This window comes from Mirounga leonina, unplaced genomic scaffold, assembly GCF_011800145.1.
Source record: "Mirounga leonina isolate KUSES-001 unplaced genomic scaffold, KU_Mleo_1.0 Mir_493, whole genome shotgun sequence".
Classification (NCBI taxonomy): Eukaryota; Metazoa; Chordata; class Mammalia; order Carnivora; family Phocidae; genus Mirounga; species Mirounga leonina.
Genome location: NW_023270780.1, coordinates 2,309,170 through 2,323,985, shown reverse-complemented (window position 1 = coordinate 2,323,985; position 14,816 = coordinate 2,309,170). Strand labels below are relative to the sequence as shown.

The 14,816-nt window shown below is 38.4% G+C and overlaps 1 protein-coding gene and 1 non-coding gene across 7 annotated transcripts in view; one reads left to right on the top strand and one right to left on the bottom strand.

Moving 5' to 3' along the window:
• ARNT (aryl hydrocarbon receptor nuclear translocator) overlaps positions 1-14,816 on the top strand; it is a 73,830-nt gene that overhangs the window by 52,134 nt on the left and 6,880 nt on the right. For 5 of the 6 annotated variants that reach the window (XR_004676430.1, XR_004676429.1, XM_034989956.1 and 2 more), the window contains 4 exons: positions 351-427; positions 5,176-5,310; positions 7,713-7,787; positions 12,522-12,673. Coding sequence is in view for 4 of the 6 variants with exons in the window: in XM_034989956.1 (XP_034845847.1) it covers positions 351-427; positions 5,176-5,310; positions 7,713-7,787; positions 12,522-12,673 (439 nt within the window). In the remaining 2 variants the exon portion in view is untranslated. The remainder of the gene's footprint in view (positions 1-350; positions 428-5,175; positions 5,311-7,712; positions 7,788-12,521; positions 12,674-14,816) is intronic. The other variant, XM_034989955.1, reaches the window with a different exon arrangement.
• LOC118000406 lies at positions 10,015-10,205 on the bottom strand. Its single transcript, XR_004676452.1, has one exon. It is a non-coding gene; the product is annotated as a U2 spliceosomal RNA (small nuclear RNA).

Genomic DNA, 14,816 nt, shown 5'->3' with positions numbered 1-14,816 from the left:
TTGGGCAAGACCTCTGTTCTCTGCCTATGGTATAGTCATAGAATAAATGACTGTCTTCATATGTTTGGTTTGACCGTCATAGTTTTTTAGAATACTTTGAGTGGGACTTTACTCTGTAGTTTATTACAATTAATATGGGTAAAACATGTGAATTAATATATGTAAAAATGCTTAAAACAGTATCTGGCATATATGGTAAATTCTGTGCAGTTGTTTATTCTTATTTAGCACTCTATTGTTTTAAAACTAGTCTCTTCGTACCTACATGTATTTTAAATCTTTTTCGATTTGAATTGAAGGTAATTGAGTTTGAGATCCCTCTTAAACCTTTTAACTTCACCTTCCTGAAGGTGTCTCCCTTCCAGATGATGATCCAGAGGCTGGCCAGGGGAGCAAATTTTGCCTAGTGGCCATTGGCAGACTGCAGGCAAGTATGAATTTTCCACATCTGTATTATCTGTTTTCTTTTCTTTCCTTTTTCCTTTCTTTTTTTTAGTCTTCTTTGTACATTTACTTTTTTAAATTTAAATTCCAGTGTAGTTAACATATGATGTCATATTGATTTAATAGCATACTAGTTATATGAGGTGTCCAGTATAGTGATTTAGCAATTCTTTTTTTTATTTTTAAGAGAGGAAAAGAGGTGGGGGGATGGGTAGAGGGAGAGGGGAGAGAGAGAATCTTAAGCAGGCTGTACACCCACATGGAACCCAATTCGGGGCTTGATCTCACGACCCTAGATGATGACCTGAGCTGAAATCAAGAGACGCTTAACCAACTGAGCCATCCAGGTGCCCATTGATTCAACACGGGTATACCTTATTCAGTGCTCATCATAAGTGTACTCTTGGGTGGGAGGATGAGTTAAATAGGTGATGGGTATTAAGGAGGGCACTTGTGATGAGCACCAGGTGTCAATAAATTCAACACCTGAAACTAATATTATACTGTATGTTAACTAACTGGAATTCAAATAAAAACTTGCAAAGGAAAAAATGTACTCAATCCCCTTCGCCTATTTCACCTATCCCCAGACCCACCTCCCCTCTAGTAACTATCAGTTTGTTCTGTGTAGTTAAGAGTCTGGTTTTTGTGTTGTCTTTTTTATCTTTGTTTTGTTTCTTGAAGTCCACATATATGTGAAATGGTATTTGTCTTTCTCTGACTGACTTCTTTCACTTAGAATTATACTCTCCAGATCCATCCATGTTGCAAATGGCAAGATTTCATTCCTTCTTGTGTTTCTTTCATATATTTCTTAAATATTCTCTGAGTAATATTCCATTGTGTGTGTATATACACACACACACACACACACATCTTTATCCATTCATCTTGATGGACACTTGGGCTGCTTCCATAATTTGACTGTCGTAAATAATGCTGCAGTAAACAGTGTATGTATCTTTTTGAATTAGCGTTTTTGTTTTTTTCTTCTGGTAAATACCCAGTAGTGGCATTACTGGATCATATGGTAGGTCTCTTTTTAATTTTTTGAGGAACTTCCATACTGTTTCTGCAGTGGCTGCATCAGTTTGCATTCCCACCAACAGTGCATGAGAGTTCTTTTCTCCACACCCTGGCCAACACTTGTTTCTTGTGGTTTTTTAGTTTCTGGTTGGTTTTTTTTTTTTTAGTATTTTATTTATTTTTTTGAGATCGTGAGCAAGAGAGAGAATATGAGCAGGGGCAGAGTGGAGGGAGAAGCAGACTCCCCTGCTGAGCAGGGAGCCTGATGCGGGACTTGATCCCAGGACCCTGGGATCATGACCTGAGCTGAAGGCAGGTGCTTAACCGACTGAGCCACCCAGGTGCCCCACCTTTCTCTTTATTTTTTGCGTACCTATTACTGGTTTAATTTGTGGTTATCATTAGGTTTGTGTATAACACCTTTTGCATATAGCAGTTTATATTAAGTTGATGGTTACTTATGTTTGAACTCATTCTTTATTCCTCTCCCCTCCAAGTTTTAGGTATATTGGTGTCATACTTTACACCCTTTTATTTTGTGAATACCTTGACTGATTTTTATAAACATACTTAATTTTACTGGTTTTATGTTTCCTACTTTTCTTACTCCTACTTTTGGTTTCAAAGAGTGCCCTATAACATTTCTTAGAGGGCTGGTTTAGTGGTCATGAATTTCTTTTTTTTTTTTTAAAGATTTTATTTATTTATTTGAGCCAGAGAGAATGAGAGAGAGGGAGAGAGCACATGAGAGGGGGTAGGGTCAGAGGGAGAAGCAGACTCCCTGCTGAGCAGGGAGCCCGATGTGGGACTCGATCCAGGGACTCCAGGATCATGACCTGAGCCGAAGGCAGTCGCTTAACCAACTGAGCCACCCAGGCGCCCAGTGGTCATGAATTTCTGTAACTCTTGCTTGTCTGGTAAACTTTATCTGTCCTTCTGTTGTGAATAATAGGCTTGCTGGATAGAGCATGCTTGGCTGCAGGTTTTTCTCTTTTAGCACTTTGAATATATCATGCTATTCCCTCTGCCCTGCAAAGTTTCTTCTGAAAAATCTACTGATTACCTTATGGTTTTCCCTTGTATGTAACTATTTCTTACTTCTTTCTGCTTTTAAAATTCTCTTTTTATCTCTACTTTTTACCAGTTTAGTTACTGTATGTCTTGGTGTGGACCTCCCTAGGTTGATTTTGTTGGGGACTCTCTGCGCCTTCTGGATCTGGATTTCTATTTCCTTCCTCAGATTTGGGAAGTTATCAGCTATCATTTATTCAAATAAATTTTCTGCCCCCCCCCCCCTTCTTCTCTCTTCTTCTGGGATCCCTATAATGTGAATGTCCTTATGCTTTCTGGTGTCACTGGGTTCCCTAAGTCTGTTTTCATTTTTACATTTTTCCTTCCCTCCCTCACTCTCAAGCAGGCTTGATTGCTTCCCATTATTCTGTCCTCCAGCTTGCTGATCTGTTCTTCTGCTTCCTCTAGTCTACGATTCCATCTAGTGTATTTTTAATTTTAGTTAATGAGCTTTTCATCTCTGATTGGTTCTTTTATGTTTTCCTGTCTTGGTTAAGTGTCTCACTGAGGTGGACACAAGTCCACTGTACTTTAAAATCTCCATCGGGCATATTACTTCTCTCTGTTCTGTTTAGGTCTCTTGCTTTGATTTGTCCTGTTGTTTCATTTGGAACATATTCCTCTGTGTCCTCATTTTGTCTAACTCTTTGTTTCTTTGTGTTAGGAAATTCAGGTACATCTCCTGCTCTTGAAAGTAGTGGCCTGCAGTGCAACGTCCCCTCTTCACCAGAATCTGGTGCTTCAGGGGTGTCTCCTATATGTGTGGCATGTGCCCTGCTGTTGTGGCTGAGCACCTTTTGCCTTTAGTCCAGTCATTTGCAGTGGTTCTCTTTGTCTATTGTGGGCAGCGTTTGGTCTTTGTATTGTTAGTGGACCAGTCTTGGGCTACCATGGGCTTAAGTTGAGTCAGACCAGGCATTTTCCAGATATAGTAGCACTGAACTGTAGGAGAATGCAGGGGTGGGGTCATGGTGTTAGCAATGTTTGCAGGGGTCTGCTATGGAAGGAGACGTGGAGTTGCAGCCTGGCTGGAGGGGGTGTGCCCACAGGTGTATGCATGGGTGGGACATTCTGTTAGCAAGTAAAGTAGTGAGTGTTGGTATCACACTGGTTCCTACAGGTGTCCATGTGTTTGTGCCAAGGGGGTGCTGGCAGGGGAGGGAATGACACTAGCCAGCTCCTTCAGTACTGGAGAATTCTTCCAGTGATCCCTGCCCCTCCAGCACATGCTCTGAAATTAGTAAACAAATCTCCCTCCTGTATACCCCAGGTGTTTTTCAGAGTGCTGCTTCTATGCTGTATCTCCATGGGGCTGTTTGTTGTGCTCTCTCTTTAAGGGTGGGGACATAGTTTCCTCTTGCCCTCCCAGCTTTCCCATGAGCCTGCTAATCTTTAGTGTTCCAGATTTTAATCCCTGCTATTGGTAAGAATTCTTGAAATTCGGCCCCTCTGGTTTCAAGGCCAGATGTTACTGAAATTTGTCTTCCCCGTGGGTCTCCCTGGTGTGAGAGTCCGTTTCGCTCCCTTCTCTGTGCCCACGGAGTCCTTCCCTCCTGCGGACAGTCCACGGGTCCTTTTAGTAGATCCCTTTAGCTCCTGACTGCGTCTCTACTCTTCCTACTCTCTTCAGTGTGGCCTCTTCTCTACATTTAGCTGGGGAGAGTTTGTTCTGCCAGTCTTTGGGTCCTTTTCTGGATTATTTACACTGATGTGGCTGTTACCTAGTTGTATCTATGGGATGAGGTCAGCTTAGGGTCCTCCTACTCCACCATCTTCCCTGGAAGTCCCATATCATCCCTTTTCAATGAGAAGAAATTTCCTTCAGAACTTATTCATGTTATTTTTCTTTTACTCTCTAAATATAAATGAATATTGTGAAACTCCAGATTTTGGGAAGAACATGGCATTCATAGTTTGCTTCTCTTTTGGATAGCAGAAGCTGAAAAGGATGAGAGAGGGAGGGAGATCTTTCCCCCTTATCTTTCATACTGTGAACTTAACAGTGCTGAATTTTCTAATTCTAACTAATTTCTCCTGCTTCTATACAGGAGAAGAGAGATCTTTTTTTAAGATTTTATTTATTTGTCAGAGCACAAGCAGGGGGAGCGGCAGGCAGAGGAAGAAGCAGGCTCTCCACCGAGCAAGGAGCCCGATGCGGGGCTCGATCCCAGGACTCTAGGTTCATGACCTGAGCCTAAGGCAGATGCTTAACCGACTGAGCCACCCAGGCATCCCAGGAGAAGAGAGATCTTTTCATTTTATCATTACATGACTAGAAAAGTGGAATTATTTTTATTCTTCTCATAAAATTAGATAAATTTCTTGGCTACTGGGGACTAATTTTGCAATCTCAGTAATGAAAACAGCCTAGCTAAATGAAAGTAGATGAGTTTTGGGTTGAATGAATTTTTATCTTTCTTCACAAAGTTGGTAAAGGGTACATATATAGGAGTGGAACTAGCCCTTTTGCCCTCTCTGATTGTGATTGTCATTTTTTGCTTTCTGGATGAGATGTGGAAGCTCAGAAATTCCTAAAATTGGGAGCCTGATGCCTATGTATAGGACCATAAGGAGATGGGAAATGCCTCTATAAAGAATGGTGTCGTTTTATCTTGTTTTTCTCTTTACTTTCAGGTAACTAGTTCTCCCAACTGTACAGACATGAGTAATGTTTGTCAACCAACAGAGTTCATCTCTCGGCACAACATTGAGGGAATCTTCACTTTTGTGGATCACCGCTGTGTGGCTACTGTTGGCTACCAACCACAGGTGAAGAGCTGGAGCTTAAGCCTGTTTTCCCTTGGTTTGTTCAGATTATTCAATCATGTATTCCAGAATAGCCAAAACATTTCAGGCCCAGATCAGAAAAAGAGATGATCCTATTCTCTCTGTAGTTAAATTTATTCTCAGGTTGCTACCAATGTTATTTATCCAATCTAGAAAAATATGGCTGCTATTACGTGGGAGCAGCGGGCATAAATATGTATTTATTTTTTGTTATTGATATTAATACAGATAATGCAAAATTGTTCATTTTAATTAGTTATAATGGTATGACTATCATTAGATAATTTTTGTAATCACTTAGGTTAGATACTTAGTAACCTACAAAATATGCAAGTTTGGCACTGGTTATTATGATTTTATTGAGATTTCTCATTCAGCAGAGCAGGTAGCTATACCAGAGTTGAGAAATAAATCATTATACAAACCTTCAAAACTGTAGCCAGGAGAGACTTCTGGCTATGGCTCTGTGAAGAAGTTGGCAAAAAAGAGGTCTTGAAAAAGAACAAAGTTGGAGGATTTACACTACCTGATTCAACACCTGTTATAAAGCTGTTGTCATCAAGGTAGTGTGATATCAGTATAAGGATAGATATATAGATCAATAGATCAGAATAGAGTCTCTTTTCACATTTATGGTCAACTGATTTTCAACAAATATGTCAAGACAGTTCAGTGGGGAAAAGATTCTTTCCAACAAATGGTGATGGAAAAGTTGGATATACCTCCCACACAAAAGGACGTAGACTCTTCCCCCATACCATAGACCAGAGATCAACTCAAAAACATAAATGCACAAGAGCTAAAGTTACAGAACTTCTAGAAGAACATAGGAGATTATCTTTGTGATCTTGAGTTAGACAAAGATTTTTTCTGTGACACCAGAAGCATGGCTCACAAAAGAAAAAAAACTCATAAGTTGGATTTCATCAGAATTAAAATTACCCTCTTAACAGGACATCATTAAAGTGAAAAGACCATCCACAAACTGTGATAAAATATTGCAAATCATATTTGAAAAAGGATTTTATCCAGAATATACAAAAGAACTCTTGTAACTGATTAAGATAAACACAAAGTAAAAAAAAAAGGGCGGGGGGCACAAGATCTGAATAGACATTTCATGAAAGAAGAAACATGAATGGCATATAAAAAGATGCTCATCATCATTAGTCAGTAGAAAGTGCAAATTAAAACCACAATGAGATACCATTATATGCGCACTAGAATGTGCACAGTGAGATACCACTATATGTCCACTATAATCAAAAAGTGTTACAATAATGGGGAGAAATTGCAACTGTTACACATTGTTTTGCAGACCTATAAGATGGTATAGGCACTTCGGAAAAACATTTTGGAAAAATGGAAAAATAGTTTTCTAAGAAGTTAAATGTATACTTAACCCTACAACCTAGCAGTTCCACTCCTAAGCATTTACTCAAGAGAAATGAAACCTATGTTAACATAAAGATTTATATATCAGTGTTTATAGTTGTATTATTCACAGTAACCCCAAAGTGGAAAAACTGGCAATGTCCATTGACTAGTGAATGGATACACAGCTGTGAAATATCCATGTTAGAATACTGCTGAGTAATAAAAAGGAATATACTACTGATATGTGCAACAACACAGATGAGCTCCAAAAATCTTAAGTTACATGTAAGAAGTCAGACCCAGTAGACCACATATTATATGATTCCATTTGTGTGACATTTCTAGAAAGACAGCACTAAAGCAGAGAGCACATCACTGGTTGGCTAGGAGGTTGGGAGCACGTATTGGCTACAAACAGGCAAAAGGGAACTTTGGGAGCAGTGGACATGTTGTGAAACTGGATTTGTGGTAATAATGGTGGTTGCACAACTGTATAAATATGTAAGAGGCCATCAAATTGTAGATTTAGAGTGAGTGAATTATATGTGTACATTAGACCTCAAATCTATAAAAATGCAGCTAAAAGGGGCGCCTGGGTGGCTCAGTCGTTAAGCGTCTGCCTTCGGCTCAGGTCATGGTCCCAGAGTCCTGGGATCAAGCCCCGCATTGGGCTCCCTGCTCCATGGGAAGCCTGCTTCTCCCTCTCCCACTCCCTCTGCTTGTATTCCCTCTCTTGCTGTGTCTCTCTCTGTCGAAATAAATAAACAAAAGCTTAAAAAAAAAATGCAGCTAAAATAAATATATAATGTTCTGAAAGACAAAAATGTTTTAGAGGCCATTTGCTTAGCAGGTTCCATATTCTTTTGTTTTTTTTTTTTTCCCCCTCCGCACTTACTATAGCCTTCAGCTAAAGACAGGAGAAATAAAATCCAAGTCATTTGCTGATAGGCCAGGAGAGTTAGATGATCATAGAAGTGTCCATCTTACTCTTCTTTTTTCACTTTTAGGAACTCTTAGGAAAGAATATTGTAGAATTCTGTCATCCTGAAGACCAGCAGCTTCTAAGAGATAGCTTCCAACAGGTAACTTTTTCCCCTGGTTTGGATCTGAATAATATTTTTATCTAATATTGTCATATTAATTCCTCAAACATTTATTGACCACTGATTAAGTACTGTGACAGGCATCATACTCTTATGTTCTTTAGTACAAAACCTGTATTTTTAAGGAACAGAAAAGGATCAGTGTTTTGAAACTATGGATAACGTCCAAGGTATTTTGGCTTTGGCTACTCACTGTCCTGTATCCAGCTAGCTGTATCCAAGAGACTCTTTACTTAAAATATTCTAGGCCTCACTGAACTGTGGGTGGTGATAGAAGTATTCATTTCACGGTTCTTTTATAGATCAGTAAGAGTTAACTCTTCACAAATAAGATTTTTTATTTGTCACCATTAAATGTCTGAATTTTAAACAGATTCTTGGACTGATAGCTCATATTCATCAGCTCATTCAACTTTAGTACCAGTCTTATCCCCAGTGGCTTTTCCAGAACTAATACTTTCACTGTGAAGCTCCATGCGCTTTTCCAGTTCAAACTTGGGCTTCTTCAGAATTTTTATTTTTGTTACAAAGACATCATGGAATGGACAGATTGGCAAGCTTTTTCTATGTCTTTTCTGATGCTGTCTGGAATCAACTTATTGACCACTTCTTTCAGCACCTCTCAGGTCATGATTTCCATTATCATTTTCCAAATTTGGCAGACCTGTTGGTACTGAGCATAGGTCTTCTGAATCTGATTGTTGCATTTTTTAGTAAAACCAACACAAAATAGGGGCGTCTGGGTAGCTCATTCGATTAAGCGTCCGATTGATTTCAGCTCAGGTCATGATCTCAGGGTTGTGAGATCGAGGCCCGAGTTGGGCTCCTCGCTCAGCCGGGAGTCAGCTTGAGATTCTCTCTCTCCCTCTGCCCCCCCCCCATCTGTGCACACACACAACGCACGCAGTCTCTTGGTCTCTCAAATAAATAAATAAATCTTTTAAAAAAATTCTGTTAAAACCAACACAAAATAGACAAAGCAAATAACCATTGGTAGTCTTAACATCAACATGAGATTCAAAAAAAAAAAAACAAACCATGAGCTTCAATTGTGGTTTGCCATTTTTTGACCATGGAGCAAATTTTGTCATGGCTAAGATCCATGCCATGGAAATTAGGCATTTTTGCCCTGAACATCCTCAGTAATTAGCTTGAATTTTTTTTTTTTTTTTTTTTTAAGATTTTATTTATCTGACAGAAAGAGATACAGGGAGAGAGGGAACACAAGGGGGAGTAGGAGAGGGAAAAGCAGGCTTCCAGCTGAGCAGGGAGCCCGACACGGGGCTCGATCCCAGGACACTGAGATCATAACCCGAGCCAAAGGCAGACGCTTAACCGACTAAGCCACCCAGGTGCCCCTAGCTTGAATTTTCTAAGTGCGACTTCATCACTCTGCAGATCAGTACGGCGCACTTCAAAAACACGATCCTGAGGCCATCAGATGTGATTTTGGTTCATTGAGTTCTCATGACTAGTGTTCTTCCAAAAAAAAAAAATTTTTTTTTTAAAGATTTTATTTATTTATTTGAGAGAGAGCATGAGAGAGAGAGAGCATGAGAGGGGGGAGGGTCAGAGGGAGAAGCAGACTCCCTGCCGAGCAGGGAGCCCTATGTGGGACTCGATCCTGGGACTCCAGGATCATGACCTGAGCTGAAGGCAGTCGCTTAACCAACTGAGCCACCCAGGCGCCCCCCAAAATTTCTTATATTGAACATAGCTGGCGCCTTCACATCGTACCTGTTTTTCTTAGAAAATGGATCAACCACTTTCTTCTTGGTTTCCTTTTTGGTGCCTTTTGTTAGGTGCATGTTCTTACCATCCTCCATGGCACTGCTCAGGAAGCCAAAAAGCAAGAGTTAACTTAATTGTAAGCTCTTTTTTTTTTTTTAAATCTTCCTAAGAAACTCAAAAATTAGTCAGCTTAAGTACAAGAAAGCAAACCTTGGAGAGGAAATCACTGAAGACAGAAATGAAAAGAAATCAAATATGAACAAAAACCATTTCCACCATTGGCATAATCATACTTCCACTCATGCTCCTTGTACAGTGTAAGAAGACCATGGTACATATATATATACTTACCCCTTTAGGAGGCTGACACAAGCCGCCTGCTCTCAGAGGCAGAAACATTCTAGCGCACACAATCCCACATGATACTTTGCCCCTGTAACTCAAGCTGACTTTAGGCACCTAAGTATTCCCCCTGAGGGAGTGCACCGTTCCTGGAGATAATGTAATACCAGGTTGATGCATGGAGTGGACAGAACAATCTCCCATTCCATTTCCCTGCTCCAAAAATCCATTTAATATATTGTCCTTGGATAGAGGACATATCAGATATTAAACTGATATGAACAGATACTACACTTGATCTTAGCCAAAAGGCCGAGAATAAACTAACTCTCTGTTATTTTCAGGCACCAGATTCTGAAAATACCTGGTGAATTTAATTTCAGTAGAGGTTTGGCTTTAGGAAGCAGTTCTTTATATTAGACTGATTTCCCTCTTTGAGCTTCAGTAGTGTTCTTACACAATAGGTATAATAACAGTACTTAAATTCACAGGGTTATTGGGAAGATTAAGATAATGCATTTAAAGCACAAAGCCTAATTTCTAGAGAAAATCAGATGATGACAGTAAAATGTCTCTCTGTCTCCTGAGTCCTCAGCATTACCAGTTCCATGCACTCAGCACTCAGCTGCAGCTCACAGAAGAATCACATTTTGTATATGTTAGGCTCAGGAAAACCATTCAGAAAAACTATTCTGACTTTTGTTGAATCCTTTCAGAACTAAGAACATGAAACTTCAGCAGTGGGAGGAGATATTGTACAGTGTATTTTTAATTCTTGAAATTCCTAATTCTGACAACTTTTGGCCACAGAGTATCATTTTATCACTTCTGGAAAATGTTTATTCCAAGCAGCTTTAATGACTCCTGTATACTCTACATAATCTCAAGGTTATTATTCTGACATTAGTTGCTGCTGTGGTTCTAGGGTACTTAGGTAAAGGTGCTTTTTAATGTGCGGTCTCCAGCTGCTTACTTAGCTGCTGATTTCCTGATTTTGATATTTCTTAAGTCTAGTTGGATTTATATTTCTTTTTCAGTAATAAATTTAGTTATTTCCAGCAAAGCTTGTTTTCCCTTTTTTCTCCTCCATTTTGGTTACTACAGTGCTGTGTTTCACACTTGACTTGTGAAAGGTGTGTGTGTGTGTGTTTATAAATGTGTGTGTATATATATATAAAATGTGCCATTTTATTATTACTAAGTGAAGTATGTCCCATTTTCTGCTGTAATTATTTCTCAGTCAGCTTTAATGTCAGCAGTTATTTCCACACAGTTATTTCCACACTTAAACACAAATGTTACTACTTTTTCTTAAAAAAAAAAATACATAAAGTGTAGGTATTTTGAAGCACTGGGCATATATATATATATATATACACACCTTAGTAAGCAGGTTTCAAATCCAGTACTTAGTTATGTACAAATTTAATAACATTCATTCTGTATATATTACACAGTGAGCACATGTAAGAATTAAAGGCTGTTTAGTGTTGTTTAAATGCAAATGTTCATATCATTTCTTTTTTATCATGTTAAATAAATGTTAATGTGTTTTTTTTGTTGTTAAGATTTTATTTATTTATTTGACAGAGCGAGAGAGCACAAGCAGGAGGAACAGTAGAGGGAGAGGGAGAAGCAGGCTCCTCGCCAAGCGGGGAGCCTGATGCAGGGCTCGATCCCAGGACCCTGGGATCATGACCTGAGCTGAAGGCAGATGCTTAACCATTTGAGCCATCCAGGCACCCCAGATTTGATGTTCTTTAAAAAATATAGAAAAGCACATAGCCCAGTGCTTGACATATAGTAACTACAAAATAAATGTTAGCTTCTAATCTTATTTTTTTATTGTTAGGGAGAGAGGGTCAAAAGATTTTCTATTTCATAAAGCTAGGAACTAAAATAATCTAAAATCACTTTATTTTTTTAATCTTTTTTTTTTTTTTTTTAAGATTTTATTTATTTATTTGACAGAGATACAGTGAGAGAGGGAACACAAGCAGGGGGAGTGGGAGAGGGAGAAGCAGGCTTCCCGCAGAGCAGGGAGCCCAATTCAGGGCTCGATCCCAGGACCCTGGGATCATGACCTGAGCCGAAGGCAGACGCTTAACAACTGAGCCACTTAGGCGCCCCTAAAATTACTTTATTTAAAAAAAAAAAAAGCAAAACAAGACTAAAGCCAACTTAGTTTTATTTATAGAAATCTCCAAGGGTGCTGCGAAAACAAATTCTCGGGTTTGGGGGGAAAACCTAGGATTGAGGAGCAACATGTAAGCTATTTCAGTATCAAACTACAAATTTCTACGATAGACTTATAAAGCTAGATCCGCATATCTTTAAGGGATTTTACAAGAGAAGTGGGGAAACAGTCTTTATTTTCCTGGAAAAAATTGTTACTTCTGTTTAACTTTGACTAGAGTGGTCAGTTAGCTGCTTGGGACTCTGGGAAGAAAAATAAATACACCTCCTCATTATTTAGCACTTAGCTTTCACTCCATGTGTTTCATCAGTAATGTTGAAAGAGACTGGTACTTCAAGGACAGTAACACATGAATCTTACCTTTGTAGAAATGGGAAATTAAAAAAAAAAATTCTAAAGAAAATTTTTTATGGATTTCACTGATAGCATGAAAACTTTTTCAGGTGGTGAAATTAAAAGGCCAGGTGCTGTCTGTCATGTTCCGGTTCCGGTCTAAGAACCGAGAATGGCTCTGGATGAGAACCAGCTCCTTTACTTTCCAGAACCCTTACTCAGATGAAATTGAGTACATCATCTGTACCAACACCAATGTGAAGTATGTACTGTAAAGGCCTTTTCCAATATTGGGATTTCTCGTGGGCCACGTCTGCTTAACCTTATCAAGCTGTTTCCTCCTCTTCTAAACACCATTAGTTTGAAGTTCCTCATCTTCTACTAAACACCATTAGTTTGAAGTTCCTCATCTTCCAACTTACTATAGGATTTAGACTAGTTCATCCAGGTAGAATAAGATTTTTAACAAACAGTACTTTAGAGAGTAAGTTTTGAGATGTGAGGGGTGTGTATTTTAATTTTATGCTTCAATGCTTTCTAGAAAGGATATTGTTTTATATACCAGTTTATTGCTGTGTTCTGGTAGGATTTTCCCATAGAGCAGGTGTCTGCAAACTGTTTTTGTAAAAGGCCAGATAGTAATTATCTTAGCTTTGTGGGGCATATGGTCTCTATTGAATTACCCAACTCTGCTATTGTAGCATGAAAAGAGTCCTAGACAAATGAAATGAACAAAGATGGCTATGTTCCAACACACTTTTATTTACAAGAACAGGCAATGGACTGGATTTGGCCCATGGACCATAGTTTACTTTAGAGCATAGCTACAACCACTCTTGTTAGTTTCTGTTCCTTGATTCCTTTCTGTTTGAGCTTTTCTTTCTCAACTTGGTGAAAACCAGTTTTTATTGCTATAGATTGCACATACTATGAAGTACACCCTTTTAAAGTGTACAATTTTTTTAGTATGTCACAGAGTTGTACAACCTAATCTCAGTACATCCTCATTTCCCCTAAAAGGAATTCTGTACTCATTAACAGTCATCCTCCCCATTCCCCAAGCCCTATATGACAACTAATCTATTCTCTGTCTCTATAAATTTGCTTATTCTATACATTTCATATGAATGGAATCATAACAATACGTGATTCCTTGTTACTGACCTCTTTTGTTTAGTATAATGTTTTAAGGGTCATCTGTGTTGTAGCATTTATCTATAGTTAATTTTTTTTTATTGCCAAATAATATTCCTTTGTACGGGGATACATTTTATTCATTCGTTAGTTGATGGACATTGGGTTATTTCTACTTTTTGACTATTTAGAGCACAGCTGTGAACATTTATATACTAGTTTTTATGTGGATATGTTTTTATTCTCTTGGGTATATACCTAGGCGTGGAATTGCTGGGTCACATGGTAACTCTGTGTTTAATCTTTTGAGGAACTGCCACACTGTTTGCCAAAGCTTCAGTACCCTTTTACACTTCCATCAGCAATGTAATGAGGGTTCCAGTTTCTCCACATTCTTACTATCTTTTTTATTATACCCATCCCAGTGGATGTCAGTTGACAGGTTACTTCTTTTGTATTTAATCTATCTATATAGAATTGGCCCTGAGCCTAGCTCTTGAAGATCTGCTTAGAATTGATTATCAAGTATAAATAATACTTGGTGACAACACTGAGTCTGTGTCCTCCTTATTTTAGGGCTTTTAAAGTTTAATTCTTTTCTAATTAGTATAGCAGAGTGGATTGAGTTAGAAATTGTATTTACTTAGGACTCAGGTAAATGGTCATAGTCACTGTAGTTTTCTGGGGTTTCTTTTTGTTTTTGCATCTTTATATTACAGAATAACCACTGTTTTGTGTTGCCATTTTGTTTAAATTTTGAAATTTTAAGTACTTTTAAGAACTTGTTTTTGGAAATAATGGTGTTCCCCATTTTTACTTACTGTTTTGCCCACCACAATTTATTTTAATTCTTACATATTTTTTAAATAAACATTTTTTTACAGAAAATTTGGAAAGTATGGAAAACTATAAAGAGAAGGAAAAAAATTTTCACTACCCAAAAAGAGTCTTTGTTAATGTTTGTATATGTACTGTCAGTTTTTTTTAGTTACGCTTTTTAAAAGCACAATATATGGATACATACATATATACCAGTTGGGTATTGAATACCTGAAAGGAGTTAGAACCCAAACAGGATAAACCCTTGTGCCACAGGACATAGTTTTTGTTTGTACCTTGTCGCCCATGGTATGAAATATCTGCTGAATTTGAAGTCATACGTTACTTAAAGGATTAGACTTCAAAAGGGAATTTATTAGTTACTGCCTCACCTACAAGTGAATCTATATAGTTTTATGTACATTGTTAAATCCTTTTTTCCCCCTCTGCTC